Source organism: Microcaecilia unicolor, chromosome 7 (assembly GCF_901765095.1).
Source record: "Microcaecilia unicolor chromosome 7, aMicUni1.1, whole genome shotgun sequence".
In the NCBI taxonomy this organism is placed as follows: Eukaryota; Metazoa; Chordata; class Amphibia; order Gymnophiona; family Siphonopidae; genus Microcaecilia; species Microcaecilia unicolor.
Window position 1 is genome coordinate 138,233,256 of NC_044037.1, and position 18,981 is coordinate 138,252,236.

The 18,981-nt window shown below is 45.5% G+C and overlaps 1 protein-coding gene across 1 annotated transcript in view; it reads right to left on the reverse strand.

The window, feature by feature from the left end:
* Positions 1–18,981, reverse strand: part of TRPM8 (transient receptor potential cation channel subfamily M member 8) — a 1,843,971-nt gene that overhangs the window by 21,510 nt on the left and 1,803,480 nt on the right. Inside the window, 1 exon segment of the mRNA XM_030210821.1 lies at positions 1,561–1,594. Within this exon segment, the coding sequence (XP_030066681.1) occupies positions 1,561–1,594 (34 nt within the window).

Below are 18,981 nucleotides of genomic sequence, written 5' to 3' on the forward strand. Positions count from 1 at the left end.
AAATGCTTCAAGAAACAAAATGCAATGTGGAATCTTTAGGGACAGAAATTCTATGTGTGATAGCGAACAGTTGTGATGCTGTCATAGCCTTGATGTTGCCTACTGGCCGTGGGGACACCATTATCTGCCAGCTTCCTTGCTAAAATTACACTTCTGGATACTTGGGCTATATCTGACATAAAATTATATCTGACATCTAGATAACTGACGTCAGAGGAGGGCGGGCACAGGAAGAAGGAGAGAGACGTCGGAGGAGACAGAAGTGATCGAGAACAGCTGATCCAACCCGTGCAGCGCCTTCACACACAGGTGAGAGGCGCTGCACCGGCCATTATGGCAGAGGGGGGGTCCGGTGGAGGGGGGAGCGGCGGCGACGAATTCAGGGGGGCGGGGCCACAGACAGAGGATGGCGAGAGGTGGAGCATTGCCGACAGTAGCAGAAGAGAGAGACAGGAAGGGTGGTGGGGGGGGCAATGCAGAAGTTTAGATTTTTAACATTTTGTATTTCATGAACGGAGAAGCGGGGAGCAGCGGCGATCTCGGGCGGTGGGCGGGGGGCAAGGGCAAGGCCGTCCACACAGGACGCTCCTGATGAGCGCCTTTGCCCCCTCCCGATCCTTTGTTAATGTTTGTGGAGACATTTTTTTATGCAGGGGAAAGCGGGAAGCTCACTTTTCTTTTTAAACTACTACTAAACGTGATTTTTATGGTGCAGGGGGCAGCGGGGAGATGACAGCTCAGGCCTTAATGACAGGTCTGAGCTGACGTTAAATTTCTGATGGTAAATGGTTCGTTGCAGTCGTCTGTATGGTTAGTGCATTCTGAATTGACCACATTTCAATGGTAGTTTCTCGTTTGCATTCCGTTTTCGTTAGCTGCTAGCCTTGACGGAAAATGTCCTTTAATGTATGCTACGGTTTAAAATTTCCTCGTTAAAGGGTCGTTAAAGTTTTGTGCATCTGGGCCTGTGTGTCTCCAGCATGGGTATAAAGAAATGTTCTCCACAGTGTTACTTAGCATTTCCAATCAGCAGTTTGTAGATGGCTGTAAGTGAGGGTTTCAACCACTGTTGAAATGGCGGCGGAAGTTCAGACACCCAGTTGTTAACTTAAGTATTCTGTTTCACCTTATTCCTCCACCAATTTGATCTCCCCTATCCTTTTGATATAATTTGTACACTGGTGTCCCATTGGTTGTTGTCTTTGGTGTCTGAGTTACCTGTTGTGTATATCTTATTTTTTAGACTTCTTGAAAATGCATACCTCTGAAAATCTATGGCTCCACCAGTGGCAACCACATTGAAAAAGGCATCCTAAATTGTATCCTATATACAGTTAAAAATTGGTTACTATGGACATCATGCAGATTGAATGGACCAACTGGATACCAGTGCTTGACAACAATAACTACGTGGCTGCTCCGAAGGATACAGGCAGATTGCAAGGAAAGCTACTAAATTAATTGTGAACACTGCAACAAGATGATCAGTTATACACAGAGATGTACAGAGTCATCAATTCATAATGCTTTCATAGGGAATGAATATAAAATATACTATACCTTTCCCTCCAGTTGTCTGAAACGTTGCTCTATTCTGTGAAGAAATGACAACAAAGAGAATGAGAACACGAGACTTTCAAGAATACCCCAGGATTCAGGCACAATGCATCACATTTACATTTAGGAGCAGGGCCGGCTCAAGGGATTGTGGCACCCAGTCAATTTGCATCGGGCTGGCACCCCCTCCCCCTCAGATCTAGCATCTCTCCCCTTGTTCCCCCCCCCCCCGACCATGTCTCTCTTCTATCTCCTCACCCCTCCCCACAGGTCCAGCATTGCTCCTTCTTTCTTTCTTTCCCCCCCACCAACTGCTTTCAGCCTGCTATGTCCTTCTCAAGAACACTGCATCAGAGGAGGCGGGGTGGCAGAGAGATTACCCAGGACCTGGTTAAAAGCAGCATCTGTTCAGGTTGCTGCTGCTAACTCACACAATGTTTCTAGAACCACAGGGGAGAGGGAGCGAGGCAAAGAAGGAGCATTGCCAGATCCGTGTGCTGGGGTGGGGAGACTGGACTAGGGGTGCAAGAGAAAGGGAGAGATGCCAGACCTTAGGGGTGGAAGAAAAAGAAAAGATTTTAAACAATTTAAATCAAAGGCTGGGGATTCTGGCGTCCTTTATCTCCAGTGCCTCACCTGGCCCAATGGTTAAGCTGGCCCTGTTTAGGATCCAATATTCAATTGAGACAGCTGCTGTGTGGAGTTGAGCACAGGCCACAGCACTTGGGGGGGGTGTCTTTTACTATGGTGCGCTAGCGTTTTTAGCTCACATTACAAATCAGCTGGCGCTAAATGCTGAGATGCCCATTATATTCCTCTGGGCATCTCAGCATTTAGCATAACTCTGATTTTTAGCATGAGCTGAAAGAGCTAGTGCACCTTTGTAAAAGACCCCCAAAGGTATGTAAGTTTGGCAGCAGGGATCAAGGAATATAGATACCTATTTTCCTTTACAGAAAGCCTAACAGGTTAGATACATGCCTATAATTTAGGCATGAGTGGTTAATCAACCACAGAGCTGGTGTATGTGTTGGCATCTAAATGTCAGAGGTATATATATATGTATAAAACTTCCAGTATTCTATAACTGGTGTGAATAAATGGGAGCCCTGCCCCCCCCCCCCCCCCACACCCCTTGCAAATATGCCCACTGTAAGTTAAGCATATATTTACAAAATAGTGCTTAGGCAACATTTTGGCATTTACAGGAATATGTGCCGTCCTGCCCCCATATTCAGGGAAGCGGGTGTTTGTTGTTTATATGTGTTTTGTGCATTTTTACCCCACATTTCCCCACATGAGCAGGCACAATGTGGCTTACATAAATTCAAGAGGATACAATACAAATAATTGTAATTGTAGTTCGCTTCCTGTCCCTTTGTCCCTGTGTATGCTGGGGTTGAGAGTGTATCTGTAGCATGGTTTTCTGTACCTGTTGTATACCCTCCTTTTAAAATAACCAAGTTTTTACCAGTTTAAAACTATTCTTCACAGCATCTACTCTTCTCAGCTTGTGCTGAGGTCTCCTGGCTCCGCTGATATACAGAGTGAGCTGGTAGAGAACAGAATCCCAGTTCTGTAAAGCAGAAACTCTTGTCCAGCACATCGAATTTGCATTAAAGAAGATTTTGGTTCAAATGTGCTCTGGCGGGGGGGGGGGGGGGGGGGGGGGGGGGGGGGGGGGGGCAGGGGGCAATGAGTTTCGGGCCACAACTGACATTAATGTGAGTGCCTGGAAATATTAAATGCTGGCACCTGCATAAGAACATAAGAATAGCCATACTGGGTCAGACCTATGGTGCATCTAGTCCAGTATCCTGTTTCCAAAAGTGGCCAAGCCAGGTCATAAGTACCTGGCAGAAACCCAAATAGTGGCAACATTCCATGCTACCAATCCCAGGGCAAGCAGTAGCTTCCCCATGTCTATGGACTTTTCCTCCAGTTCCAGAGTTTAACTATTCATTGAGTGAAAAACTATTTTCTCCTATTTGTTTTAAAAGTATTTCCATGTAACTTCCTTGAATGTAAACCTCGGAAAGGCAGTATATCAAGTCCCATTTCCCTTCTCTTTCCCTTGAGTGTCCCCTAGTCTTTGTACTTTTGGAACAAGTGAAACAATAGATTCACTTCTAATCGTTTCACACCACTCATGATTTTGTAGACCTGAATCATATCTCATCTGTCTTTTTTCTAAGTGGAAGAGCTCTAACCTTTCCTCATATGAGAATTGTTCCATCCCCTTTATCATTTTGGTTGCTAACCAGGCAAAGTTAGGACTGCATTTTATGCTGTCCTACATTCCCATTTAGCTATTTGGTGCCAGAGCTAAATATTGCTAGCACCCACAAAACTCCCTGTTCCTCCCGGCTCTGCCCCCTGTAACACCTCTGACCTGCCAGTGAGTGTTGATATTCAATGGCACTGTCCACTTAAGTGCTGATTAATATCAGCATATAGGCTTGTACAAGTGATTAAAATGGGCAGGAATATTGACTGGTAGAGACTTGGAAACTGAATGCAATCAATTTTATTTACTAGGATTTATTTACATTGGGGTAAATTCTATAAGTTGCGCCTAAAAATTAGCACCAACAATTAAACTATAATAAAACGCACCCTTGAACGTTCTGAGGACAAAGGTAATGAAGTCACAGCAGAACGATAAGGGTTCGTAAGTTCATGGTGGTGAAGCCATCCCACTGAGAATGCCTCCCTGCCCCGCCCGCCCGCCCGAAAAACAGGAAAAAAGCAGAAACGTTACCAAGCAACGCAAAGCCACAAAACACGGACCTATCACAACAAAGCACCAAAGGAGAAATCGCTGGAGACTGGAAAATTCAACCCGACCCAGCCAGCATCACAGACAGACCCAGGCGGGGGGAGGAGTAGGGTACTCCTCAGTCCTCACCTGCCTAGGAATTGCTGGAGACTGGCTGCCAAGCTCCATCATTAGTTAAAACAAAAAACAAAACATACAAAACCACGGAGTAACCAAATATCAAAAAGAAAAAAACCCACTGTTGCTCACACCGATGCAGGTAACTCCACCCCCCTTTCTCTTCACCATTTCAAGAACCCACTGAGCAAAAGCATCCCCCGCCTCAGCCAAGCCACCCGACGGTACACAAAGAAAAAAGATAAGAAAAAAAAAACCTGCAACAGGGCTCCGTACACAGCCATCTGGCATTGGCTGTAGTCTCTGCAACCACTCCTCCTCTCCCTGCCCGTCACTGCCCCTGCAGGAAGACCCCAGAGGAGTGCAGCGTCAGAAGGAGAGGAGGAACGGATGCAGAGGGGTGCAGGAGGGGAGGAGAGGGTCCCTGGACATGGAGCTGCTACAAATTCAATAGGCCGGAAACGTTAACAACATCTGTTAGAAAAAGTGCTAATACTTTGGATTTCAACAGCTTCAGTAACACAACCTCTTCATACCTCTATTGCCCATGTAGCGATACCAACTTCTAAATAGGTGAGGGTACTTTACTCACTCATTAAAAGAAACAAATAACAGCATGCTGTGACAAATACAGATCTATTCATTTGCAGTTTAAAAGGATCATTAAATCTTACCTTCTGTGCTGTGCTGTGCCCTGCAGCTCTTTTCTACCACTCATTTTGCAGGTCACACCAGGGGCATAGCCAGACCTCGCCAGGAGGGGGGGCCAGAGCCCGAGGTGGGGGCACAGTTTACCCGCCCCCCCCCCGAGCCGCCGCTGCATCGGACCCCCCCTGCCGGCCTGCCCACAATCCCCTTCAACCCCCCTCCCGCCACCAACTCTCCCCCGCCGTCGCCGCCCACCCCATCGCCGCAAATGATACCTTTTTTGAAGAGAGACTTCCTTCCGTGCTCGAGTAGCGCCTTTCTTCAACGAAGTTCCGGCGATCAGCGTCGCCGGCGTCGAAACAGCTGATCGCCGGAACTTCGTTGAAGAAAGGCGCTACTCGAGCGCGGAAAGAAGTCTCTCTTCAAAAAAGGTATCATTTGCGGCGACGGGGCGGGCGGCAACGGCGGGGGAGAGTTGGTGGCGGGAGGGGGGTTGAAGGGGATCATGGGGCAGGGGGCTAGGGCCATATCTACGGGGGCCCGGGCCCCCTCAGGCCCCACGTACCTACGCCACTGGGTCACACAGTTGTAGCTCACAACTAACCTCTTTCCAGGCTCTGCCATGCTGCAGGCAGAAGCTGAGCCCTGCCATTCGCTTCCTTACAGCAAACAGCACAGCTAATTAACCAGTGCCAGCCAGACTGGGGAAGGGGGTAGCAGGGCAGAGATGGCCCGTTAACGTTCTGTAAAGGAGCATCTGTGCAGGCCGGAAGCCAAGGAAACGGACATGAACTGAGTCTGTGCTAGATTCGTCCTTGCTGTATGTGCATACATGGGGGAATGGGTTTTTAAAAACGGGGTTTTGGTGCATATAAAATTACCCTGCCCTATGTTCAAGTACACACAGCTATGGTAGGAGTTGATAAACATGTCCTGCTGCAGTATGGTTGTTAATTGTCAGTGCTGATTGGCTTGTTGCTCAATTAAGTTGTGCATACAATTTGGCCATGAAATAACTATTTATTTATTTATTTTCAGGTCATTTATGCCCCGCCTTTTGCCGCAGTTTTGCAGCCCCAAAGCGGCTTACAATGAACTAATTAAAATAAATACATTACAGTTACATTTCAGTAGTTAGGGCGAGGGAACAAGGTAAGAAGGGAAAGGTACGGGAGGCAAAGATGGACGATAGAAGTCCAGGCGGGCCAAGAGGGATGATGGAAATCCAGGCTGACACGAATAGGTCCAGCAAAGTGATCCCCACATGGGGACTGCAACAGGGCCCAGGTGGATCAAATTAAGCACTGAAGAACCAGCAGAGGCCGGACGAAGCTGGAGGCAGGCATCCACTGCGACGGAGTCAGCAGAGCAGGAAACAAGATGGCGGACTTGCACATTTCTGACTCCTCCATCATCACCGGGGATGACCCAAGTGAGGTAATTAAATTTGCTGATGACACAAAGTTATTAAAAGTTGCTAAATCGCAAGAGGATTGTGAAAATTTGCAAGAGGACATTTTGAGACTAACAGACTGAGCATACAAATGGCAGAAGACATTTCATGTGAGCAAATTTCAGGGTTTCAAGGTTTATTAGGATTTACTATCCCACCCATTGTAGAGACATCTGAGTGGCTTACAGTCTAAAATACAGGGGGAGGGGAGGGGTAAATAACAAAGCATGTGATCAGCATGTGGGAAAGAGGAACCCAAACTATAGATATGTGATAAAAGGTTTCACATTAGGAGTCACCACCCAGGAAAAGGATCTGGGTGTTATAATTGATGATACGTTGAACCACTCTGCTCAGTGTGCAGCGGTGTCTAAGAAAGCAAATAGAACATTAGGAATTATTAGGAAAGGAATGGAAAACAAAAAATGAGAACATTATGCCTTTGTATGGTGCACCGCATCTCAAAAAAAGAGATAGCGTAATTAGAGAAGTGCGACAAAAATGATAAAGGGATTTGGTAAGTAAATAAATTTATAACCTTTGGAACTGTACTATCTATCCTTCTCTTTAACCCTCGCTACCCCTTGCCAGCCTAGCTAAAAGACCGCTGCCCTTGTTGGCAAACTTATAAAGCTGATACTTATAATATGCTTGCGATCTTTTTGCCCTCTCATTCAGCACCTCATTCAAGGCTTGTTGCGCTTCCAACAGTTGCTTTTTCACCCTCAAAGTGTTTTCCCTCCCAAAGTGCCTTCGAAGAAAAGTTACCCGCTTTTCTAGTCGCAATATCTCCCTTTTCCTCACCTGCCTCTTGAAACTCACATAGGATATAATCTCCCCTCGCAGGACCGCTTTAGCTGTTTCCCAAAATAAAATCGGATTAGATCTATGTTGCTCATTAGCTTCTGCGTAAAACTTCCATTTGGAGATCAGAAAAGGCAAGAAATGACTGTCTCTATATAATAAAGACGGAAACCTCCATCCCGTCCCCTCCAAGGGAGAACCACCTCTTAATCTCAATTCAACCCAAGCGTGGTCCGATACCATTATTGGACCTATCTTGGTCTCCTCCACCTGTGTGAGGAGCTCTTGCGAAATCAGTATATAGTCTATTCTAGACATCGTGTCATGTACTCTCGAGATGTGAGTGTAATCTCTTTCTAATGGGTTCAGGGTCCTCCACACATCCAGCAAACCCAGTGCCGAGCCCAGAAGTAACACCCCTCTTTCTGTCCTCACCAACTCACTATCCGTAGGACTAGAGCGATCTAGTCTTGGGTCTAGAAGCTTAGCCAAAATTGGGTGGCGGAGCAGGTGGGGAAAGAGAGGTTGGTGGTTGGGAGGCGAGGATAGTGGAGGGTAGACTTATACGGTCTGTGCCGGAGCCAGTGATGGGAGGCGGGAAATACTGCTGGCCAGACTTGTACGGTCTGTGCCCTGAAAAAGGCAGGTACAAATCAAGGTAAAGTATACACATATGAGTTTATCTTGTTGGGCAGACTGGATGGACCATGCAGGTCTTTTTCTGCCGTCATCTACTATGTTACTATGTTAATATCTGTTAATAATCCCTTGGTTTGGTTAAACAACAAGTGCACTATTCTGTTCAGGGATGGAGTCAATTTTGAGATGCAATCAGCCTTCTCGAGGTTCTCTCTGGTACTAGACAGCTGAACTGCAGTACCAGGCGGAACCTAGGGGATAATTAACCCCAAAATAATTCACCTAACAGGGTTAGCAGTCAATCCCTGTGCCTGGGTAGTCCACAATACATGATTCCAAGACTGACAGTGTGCATCTAGACACATATACTAGACACCTCTCCACAATCAACCAGATTACACACATTGAACTTCACCCGGGATGTAGTGGTTTAACCCTAGAACGCATATTGGGCATGCTTACATTTTTGCTATTATCTGCAAAATTACTTTAGTTAGAATTTTGAAACTCAAGGTATTACTCAAGTATGTCATTGTTGATAATATCCAGTTGTTCATATAAGTTTTTTTCATAGGCATTATGGTGTAACAATGCTTGTTTGGTGAAAACTACATCTGTACGAATTGGGGGCCTTTTAGGCCCCCGCTGTTTTTATCATGTTCTCAGAAGTGTTTGTGTCTCAAGTTACTTTATTTGTACTCAGTAATGCTGGTGGAGGGGCCAGGGTGTGGATAATAACATGTGAGGATGTCATGTGATTTTTGGAGGGAGTGATAAGGCCATGACATCACCTCAGGTCCTCTGAACACTGAGGACAGTATACACTGTGAGCTAATTGCTGCAGGACCTGTGATAAGATAAGCTGTTGAGAGGAAATCTGTTTCATTTTCTAACATCTAGTCAGCAATGGCACAGTCTTCCTCCAAGTGTCTGACTGACCAAGAGATTGAAGCGATTATGTTTCAAAGCGATGATGAAAGTGAACTATCTTTGTCTGATGAAGAATATCTGCCACCAGCTAATCAAACATCCTCATCCAGTGATTGTTTGGTGATGATGAAGAAGTGAATCTAGTGGATCCTCAAGAACATCCAAAACGAATGTTTTTTGGGACAGTAATCCTACATTAGTCGGACGTACTCCAATACACAATATTGTGAGACAGGCTCAAGGAGCTGTGGGAAGTCCCAGTTACTTTACCCCTAAAGATGTATTCTGTACTTATTTTTCTGACAATATTGCAGAAGAGGTCCTATTATGTTCAAACCTAGAAGGAAGACGTATCGCTTCAGCAAAAAATAAGTCCTGGAAAAATATCTCAAAAGAGGAACTTTATGCATATATTGGACTTTTCCTGCTGGCAGGGAGTCAAAAATCGTATGATGTCCCAATACGAGAATTATTTCTGGACCCACTTTCTGATCCACACTATAAGGCGACAATGTCAGTGGGCAGATATGAGGAAATTAGAAGGATCATTCGCTTTGATGATAAGCGAACTCGTGCAGCGAGGTTTGAAACAGACAAATTAGCCCCTATCAGTTATATCTGGAACATATTTATCAAAAATTGCACAAAACTTTACAATCCTAGTACTAATGTTACTGTAGATGAGCAACTTGTACCGTTCAGAGGACGCTGCAAATTCATACAATACATGCCCAGCAAGCCAGCCAAGTACGGTATAAAAATCTTCTGGATGTGTGATTCTGCAAATTATTATGGCATAAATGGCGTAATCTACTGTGGCAAAGAGGTTGGTGCACCAGTACAGAAGGATCTGGGGTCTGAAATAATCAAAATTCTTGCTGTTCCAATATTCAATTCAGGTAGAAACATCACCATGGACAATTATTTCACCAATGTTGAACTAGGCAATTTTCTGCTTGCAAAAGCTATTACACTTGTTGGTACTATAAAGCAAAACAGACGAGAAATTCCAGCAGCACTCAAACACAATCGTCAGCGAGCACTTTATGAGAGTGTCTTTGGATTCAATAACAAAGCGACTTTGGTATCTTACAAGGCAAAGAAGGAGAAATCTGTAATTTTACTCAGTACCATGCATCACGATTGCAGTGTTGACAGCAATAACCAAAAATTGAAACCAGAAATCATCCTGCATTACAATGCAACAAAAGGAGGTGTAGATAAAATGGATGAGATGGTGGGAGAATATTCGTGTAAGAGGCAAACAAAACGATGGCCTGTAGTACTGTTTTCAAATATGCTTGATGTAGCAGCCCTAAATTCATTCATTATTTATACAGAAACTCATCCTGAATTTCATGCACAGAGGAAGGACAGGAGACGCTTATTCTTGAAGGACCTTTGTCATGAACTTGTAATACCTCACATGATAGAGCGAAGCGACTTGAAATGCTTGCCAAAGAAAACTAAAGAAGCAATGAAACGGTGTGGCGTACAGTTTCAGATTACTCCAGAGCCAGGAGAAAGAAAACGAAAACGTTGTTTCATGTGTCCAAGAAACATAGAGAGGAAAACTGAGCGATATTGTTCCACTTGTACGGAAACTGTTTGCAAAGAACACTCTTCTGAAAAAATAACATGTCAGAATTGTTTGGAAGACTAATATAATAGAAAAGAAAGTTAGAATAAAAATGTAGCTGCAGCTAGTTTGCTATGCATTTTTGTGTGTTTTCATGTCTTTGCGTGAAATTTGGGAAAAAAAAGATTTTTTGGTGTTTTCTGTGAAAAATTATAATTAAAATGTTGTCCACTATTCATATTTTATTGAGCAATTTTGAAATAAACTTGTGAAAGTTATTTAAGTGTGTTTTTCTACATTATGTGCATGGGGGCCTAAAAGGCCCCCATGACGTTAATATGTATATTTTTAACGTCATGCGTTCTAGGGTTAATTTATCCTTATTGTAAGTTTCACAAGCATATCCTGAGGATAAAATGACTTCAGGAGAGCGTTGTGTGTAACCATGAAAGCATTAATATGACTCGTTAACATCAGGGTTATCATTACCCCTCCAGCTTATGTTAGACATAAATGTACTCACTCACTCTGCTGCTCCCCAGTATCTCTCCACACTCGTCCTTCCCTACACCAGTGGCGTAGCTACGTGGGGCCTGAGGGGGCCCGGGCCCCCGCAGATTCGCCCCTGGCCCCCTGCCGACGACCCCCCTCCCGCCACCAACCCTCCCCCACCATCGCCGCCAGCCCCGCTACCGCATGATTTACCTTGATTGCTGGCGGGGATGCCCAAACCCCGCCAGCCAAGAGTGTTCTTCAGCGCTGGAGTTAGTAAACTCTGGCGCCTTCATTCAAGAAAGTTCGTCTGAAGGATCAGCTGGTTTTGACGCCTTACGTCCTGCACCGTGCATGTAGCCCCGTGCAGGACGTAAATGCGTCAAAACCAGCTGATCCTTCAGACGAACTTCCTTGAATGAAGGCGCCGGAGTTTACTAACTCCAGCGCTGAAGAACACTCTTGGCTGGCGGGGTTTGGGCAGCCCCGCCAGCAAACAAGGTACTTCATGGGGCGGGCGGCGACGGCGGCCGAGGGTTGGTAGCAGGCGGGAGGGGGGGGGAGTTTAAGAGTGTCGGCGCGATCGAGCGGGGGAAGGGGGGTTGCCGGAGGGGGGGAGGTGGCTTAACAGTGCCCCCCCATCTCGGGCTCTGGCCCCCCCTCCTGGCAAGGTCTGGCTACGCCCTACACCCCTTTCCATGCACTCCGCTCCATGGATAAATCCTTCTTATCTGTTCCCTTCTCCACTACTGCCAACTCCAGACTTCGCGCCTTCTGTCTCGCTGCACCCTACGCCTGGAATAAACTTCCTGAGCCCCTACGTCTTGCCCCATCCTTGGCCACCTTTAAATCTAGACTGAAAGCCCACCTCTTTAACATTGCTTTTGACTCATAACCACTTGTAACCACTCGCCTCCACCTACCCTCCTCTCTTCCTTCCCGTTCACATTAATTGATTTGATTTGCTTACTTTATTTATTTTTTGTCTATTAGATTGTAAGCTCTTTGAGCATGGACTGTCTTTCTTCTATGTTTGTGCAGCGCTGCGTATGCCTTGTAGCGCTATAGAAATGCTAAATAGTAGTAGTAGTAGTAGTACTTTGGACTGGCTAAAGGTAACCAATTCCAAATCATCTTCTCTGTTCTCTCTGGGTCGCCCCCAAAGCCTTTTCTTATGTAAGCAGCAGAACAAAACTAATCCTACATGTTGCAACAATACTATCACTGCTATTTCTATTTCTTCTGTCTGCATTTAGGAAAGGATATTTGCACTTTATTCAAGGAAAAGGGATAGTTACGGCCCCTGTGCTGAGGGAAGTTAGTCTTCTGATCTTAACAAGTCTAAACAGTTCGATAACTGACCCCCTTTTTCTGATGAAATACCAGGGTTGCCAACCCCCTCCCAATATTTCATATGTAATGAGCCAAAATGTCACTTGTTCCCCCGTGTTAGGTCGGGGTAGTTATATGTCTCCTTGTTCCACTCTTATTCTAGCACACCCCCATATGTCCCCTTCCCATCCGAATGTGACACAGGCTACAAAACCTGGTCACAAGATCCCAGGCAGGATCATCATCAGGACCTGGATCTCAGCTCAAAGCAGGTCTCGTGTAGGAATTGTTAATGCAATGTTTTCGATCTTCCTTCTAATCTATATCTTGAGGGGGGTCCTCTGTATTTGTCACTATCCTCCTGGGGGAATTTGCAGGTATCTCCACTGGTCCCTTGATTCTGGTGTAGTGCATCCAACCCTTCTCGACCGTCCTGACTGCGGTTTCAGTGGTTAGCAAGGCTTGATAAGGACCTTACCAGGAGGGCTGTAACTTGGACTCTTTCCAGGATTTGACCAGTACCCAATCTCCTGGCTGGATCTCATGAACAGCAAATTCGAGTGGTGGAGTCTGGGCCAGTAACCCCTTTTCCCTTAAATGAGATAAAGAGGAAGACAGTGCCAGTATATAATTCTTTAGATACAAATCTTTGGTTTCAAATGTAGGTAACCTCCCTTTTCCCCTTATATAAGGTAACCTAAACATTTCATAGGAGGATATTCCCAGGTCCCTTTGGGGTGATGTCCTGACTCTTAGTAATGCAATTGATAAGGGAAGGGAATGGAAATGGGCCTTTCTGAGGTTTTTGCAACTACATTCAAAGCGGTTTACATATATTCAGGTATTTATTTTGTACCAGGGGCAATGCAGTAGGAATCAAACTCAGTTCCCCAGGATCAAAGTCCACTGCACTAACCACTAGGCTACTTCTACATCTACTTTGCACTTTGTCCAGGGCATTTTGGTTTCTAGCATTATTTTGGAAATCTGCTTTTTCAATGCTTGATTCAGTCTTTCCACCTTCCCAGATGAAGGTGGGTGCCACGGAGTGTGGAAGTGCCAGGTAATTCCCAGACCCTCCATCACTCCCTGCAGAACTTTGGAGGTAAAATGGCTCTATACTTTCTACCAACCCATATCTGGGAATTATTTGTTCCAAGATTATCTTTGACACACCTTGTGCTGTGCCTAGTAAATATTTTAATGTCTGTACTGGGGGTAGTTCTGTAAAATCCACTTGTATACTTTGGAAAGGTCTAAGCCCCAGTTCCCTTTCCCCAGGGATAGCTTTTCTAAGCACCTTTTTATTTATTTTCTGACATATCACACATCTTTCACAAATTTGTTTAGCCACAGTATATATTCCCAAGCCTCCATATCTTCTTAGTACTGCATCTGTGTCCCCCAATGACTCCCCTGATGCAGTATGGCCATCACCTCTCTTATTACGGGTTTGTTTAACATTTGCCTGTCATCAGGCAAAAACCATTTTCCTTTTTCTGTCTGTATAGCCCCTAGCTGGGTGAGCTTATCTTTCTCTTCCTTAGTGAAACAGGGTAACTGTTCTACTTCTGGGATCGTAGGGATCAGGACACGTATTTTTGTGGGCATTTCTTGGAGAGCAGCTTCCTTTGCCGCTTCATCGGCCGACCTGTTTCTCCTAGCTTCTGGAGTAGATAATTTCTGATGCCCTGGGACATGCACCACCACAATCTCCCTTGGCAGCAGTAAGTTCTTGAGCACCCATGCCACTAATTTCTCATGTACCAATACTTTCCCTCTACTCGTGATTAATCCCCCTTCTTTCCATATTTTCCCAAAAGTATGTGCCACCCCAAAGGCATATTGGGAGTCAGTATAGATGGTTCCATCCTGTTCCTTCAGGATCAATAAGGCCTGACTCAAGGCATACAGCTCACAGATCTGAGCTGATCATGTATTGGGCAGTCTTTCTGCTTCCAATACTTCTTGGGAGTTTCCATCTATTACCGAATATCCACTATGTGTTTTTCCCTCCAATACCCATGAGGATCCATCAACAAATAATCATCTCCCTAGGGCCTATCCCTTAAATCTGGCCTGATTTTTGTCTGATATTCGATGATGTCTAAACAGTCATGTGTGTCTTGATCCCCACTTTCCCCTTTTGATAGGAAGGAAGCCGGATTAACACAGCTCACTGTAATCAGGACTAAATCATCCTTCTCCATCAATATGGCTTCATACTTTAACAACCTAGAATCAGTTAGCCATCTGTGGGCTCTCTGAATAAGTATGGTTCTTACAGAGTGAGGTGTAGTCACTATCATGTCTCCCCCAAAGGTGAGCTTCCGACTTTCTTCTACCAAAATTGCAGTGGTTGCCACTGCTTGGACACAGCTGGGTCACCCTCGAGAAACAGGGTCCAGCATTTTTGAGAAGGGTCCAGCATTTTTGAGAGATATGCAGTATGGCCATCACCTCTCTTATTACGGGTTTGTTTAACATTTGCCTGTCATCAGGCAAAAACCATTTTCCTTTTTCTGTCTGTATAGCCCCTAGCTGGGTGAGCTTATCTTTCTCTTCCTTAGTGAAACAGGGTAACTGTTCTACTTCTGGGATCGTAGGGATCAGGACACGTATTTTTGTGGGCATTTCTTGGAGAGCAGCTTCCTTTGCCGCTTCATCGGCCGACCTGTTTCTCCTAGCTTCTGGAGTAGATAATTTCTGATGCCCTGGGACATGCACCACCACAATCTCCCTTGGCAGCAGTAAGTTCTTGAGCACCCATGCCACTAATTTCTCATGTACCAATACTTTCCCTCTACTCGTGATTAATCCCCCTTCTTTCCATATTTTCCCAAAAGTATGTGCCACCCCAAAGGCATATTGGGAGTCAGTATAGATGGTTCCATCCTGTTCCTTCAGGATCAATAAGGCCTGACTCTTCCCTCCCCATGCCAGTGTGAGAACTCCCAGAGCCACCCCAAGGTTTTTCCAAGGATGTCAGGTCTTCCTTTAGGCATCTTATCCATTCTTCTTCCTCCTTTTCCCATCTTAATCTATCAGTAGGACTATCCATTAGCTTAGTTTACAGTCCCTTTGTCTTTTGGGCAAAAGAGTCTATCCACAACCTACTGTATCCTATCAGACCTCTCTTAGTCTTTGGGAGCTGTAATTCTACAATTCCTTGTATCCTTTCTGTCCTTCACTGATTAAATGTCCCAGGTATTTTACCTCTTTTTCCACATACTGTAATTTTGTTTTAGTCACTTGCAGACCCTGCTCTCCCAGAAAATTTAGCAAATTATCTGTGACTTCTTTCACCGTATTTTTCCTTTTCCGCGTAACCAATAAGGTCATCTACATACTGGAGAAGGGTGGATTCAGGTGGCACCTGGAACCCTTCCAAAACCTGTTCTAAAACCTGCCCGAATATATTCGGTGATTCTGTAAATCCCTGTGGCAGAACAGTCCACCGGAACTGTTGTCCCTTATTAATTGTTCTATCACTGGTTGCAGACCCTTCCTTCTTTCAAAGGAAATAGGGTATTGCTTTAGGCATATTGCTTCATTTTCCTACTTCAGTTTAATATTCACTGGAGGAATTTTTAACCCCCCCCCCCCCCCCCGATTCCCGTCCCTGACCCATACCTCAGAGATAATTCCCTTTTCATCCTCTGCAGTCATTTTAATAGCTATTTGCCTGTCTATGAATATTGTCTCTGCCCAGCAGGTTACATCCCGCTTCAGGTATATACAGGAGAGATTCCTCTACTTTGTCATTCGTGGCTCTAATCACTGTTTTTTCCAACAAGGGGACCGAAAATCCTTCCCCTTTTACTCCACTCACAGACAACTTCTACGTCGTTAACTTTGCTCCTTTCGGCAACTGAGTCATGGAGGACCTCTCTGTTCCCATATCTACCAAGAAGACTGTCTCTTCTTTTTCTGGTCCCACCCATAAATTTATCAAGGGCTCCTGGTGAGACCTCAGGGTCAGGAGCCCCTGACTCCCCTAATCTTCCATAGAACTCACGAGGGAGAAAACTTTATCTTCCCTCACCAATTTGGGACATTCTTGTTTAAAATGCCCTATTTCCCCACTTTCAAAACATCAAGATTGGGAGGTCATGTCATCCACTGGTGTTTTCTGTCCCTAGAATTCAAACTCCCACTCATCCCCCTGCCCCTTCCATATCCTCTACCTCTCTGCCCCATGTTTCTTAAAAATACTCTTCCCCTCTCACCTCTCTGTTAACATATAAATTAAGGGCCTGACATATCCAGATTTCCCCTGTTCCATATTTGGGCCAGAAGACGGCTGGAGGCAAAATATTCTGTTTTGGCCATTCAAAACAGCAGTAGTGAATCATTTTGTACAGGATGCATCCTTCAAATATTTTAACATCCTCCCTAAGGGACTATTCGGAGGAATGTCTGAGGGCAAGGATTCCTCCTTCCCTTTCTCTTTATCCTTGGCTAGCCTATTTCCCATTGTGAATACCCAGAAGTCTTTCAGCTTTTAACTTTCGCTTTGTCCATCTCCGGCCATTCTCCTCACGGAGGAATGGAACCGCGGATCAGAACTCCACACTCGCTTCGTGTCTATGACACGTCTCACTTCACACACTTCTGTTTTCACAATTCCAGCCACCAAGTACTTTTAAAAGTCCATTTTTCCTTGGTCCGTGCATGGAGTTGCCTGGTGGGTGTGCTTACTTTAAATCTATGCCTTGATTCACCAATTCCAATGTCTCAGGACCATGTGTCAGTCAGGACCTTGAACCCTCGCTACAGACCTAGGGACTATTGAAATCAATAGGACACATCTTCCCATGGTCAGCCAGCCAGCCTAGTGATGTATGACCAGTGATGTATGTATATTGTATTATATGTCTTTATTATTGTTTCTCTTCAACTACATAGATATGTATATTTCTTAATCATTGTATATCTTAGACAATAATGACTCCATTGCATTAGCATCACCAGGTCGCAGAAAAATCAGGCTACACCCTACATGGTGTTCCTCATCTACTTACCTGCCCGTTGGCCAACCTCTGTGCATACCTGAAGCTTAGACCACCAGTAGGTTAGCCCCTATTGCTACACCAGGATGCCAGCCCCCTCATGAGATACTAGTTTGCAGCTGTTTTTCAAAAAACTCTCCAGGAAGCCAGTCAGCTGACTATAGGACTCACTCCTTCCATATAGGGGTAGCTACTACTGCATCCCAACATGGCCTCTCCTCCCAAATGATAAAGCAGCTGGGCCATTGGAAGTCAGCAGCATACCAGACCTACATCAGACCATCAGCAATTGCGAACCCTATACAGCATCACTAACAACTCCTTTCATTTTACAGGTCTTGAAGGGCACCGATGTGCGGTGTGGATCACTGGACACTCTTCCATTGACAACGCTCGTAAGCACTTAGTAGCCCGAAACCATGCGGACTGGACTGGACTGGACATCAGAAGGAGCAACAATTACCTGGATGGGGGTTCCTGGTATGAGAAGGCACCAGCTCCTCCCATTTGTTCTCACGCTGCTAGATACCACACCCCCTCCAGATGCCCTGGGAGGCAACGATATTGGCCAAACCCCATGCAGATGTCTCATTGCGATGGGAAGATGCGATCTCTTCAAATTGTCTGTACTTCTGATATGTGGCCCCTCCACATGGTCTGACATCATTACTCGATAGCATGGATCCGATTCCAGGTTGTTGTCCAGAGGTGTAAGCAAAGTCAATCGCCAGATTGGCTTGTGGACAGAGTACTTTGGTGGAGTGAAGATCTGGCATGAATAGGCATCCCCTCTCATCCCTGGAAACTTTCATCTTTCAGAGGTTGCTGAAGACCTCCTCATTAACGACTTCCAAGGGGCCCTTGAGACATTGCTAAACAAAACCTATGGAAAAGGGGGTGGGGGAGACACAGGGCATGCTTTGCAAACCTCGGGTTGTGACAGAGGCACCCGAGCCTAGGAATTACTGGAGGTGCTGGAACAGCAGGCGAAAGGGAGTCAGCCGCTTAAGGCACACTCACTGGTGACAAACTAAGCACTTAGCTGGCTCTACACGGCAGGTGGAATACTGGTCTGGGGTGCAGTCCAAAAGCAGATGGACACACAGGGGGCAGAGTTATGGCTGTCCGCCATTTGGAACAGTAAGTCATGCTTCCTAGCTAGAAAGGCATGGCGGGGAGCAGAAACCTCTACAATGCAGAGCTCAAGGCTTGGGTGCTTCCTAGGGTTTTGTTTAATGTGGTTCAATAAAACTGCGACCATAAATTCCCCAAAGAAAATTTGTATCATGCTTTGTCATTGTGTACCCTAGGTGTGAGGTCTGGCGGGGTGTGTGTGTGTATGTGTGTGTGCAGCCTGCCTATGTTATGCTAAAGAGCAGCAAGACAAGATTCCAGAATCATTCCAGAATCTCAAAGAATGGCAAGGTTCCAAGTGAAGGTTGGAGATACAGTGAACTGTGTAATTCGGTGTTTATTTTGTCTAGCAAAAAAAGGTGCCGGTACTCCTAGGCCACCCTTCAGGAGTGGGGTAATCACTGAGGGACCCACCCCATAATAGCCAGGCCCCCTGTAACCATTCACAGAATCTATGACAAGGCAGAATTGATGTGTAGAGCCTGAGCTCTTTCATTAAAACTTG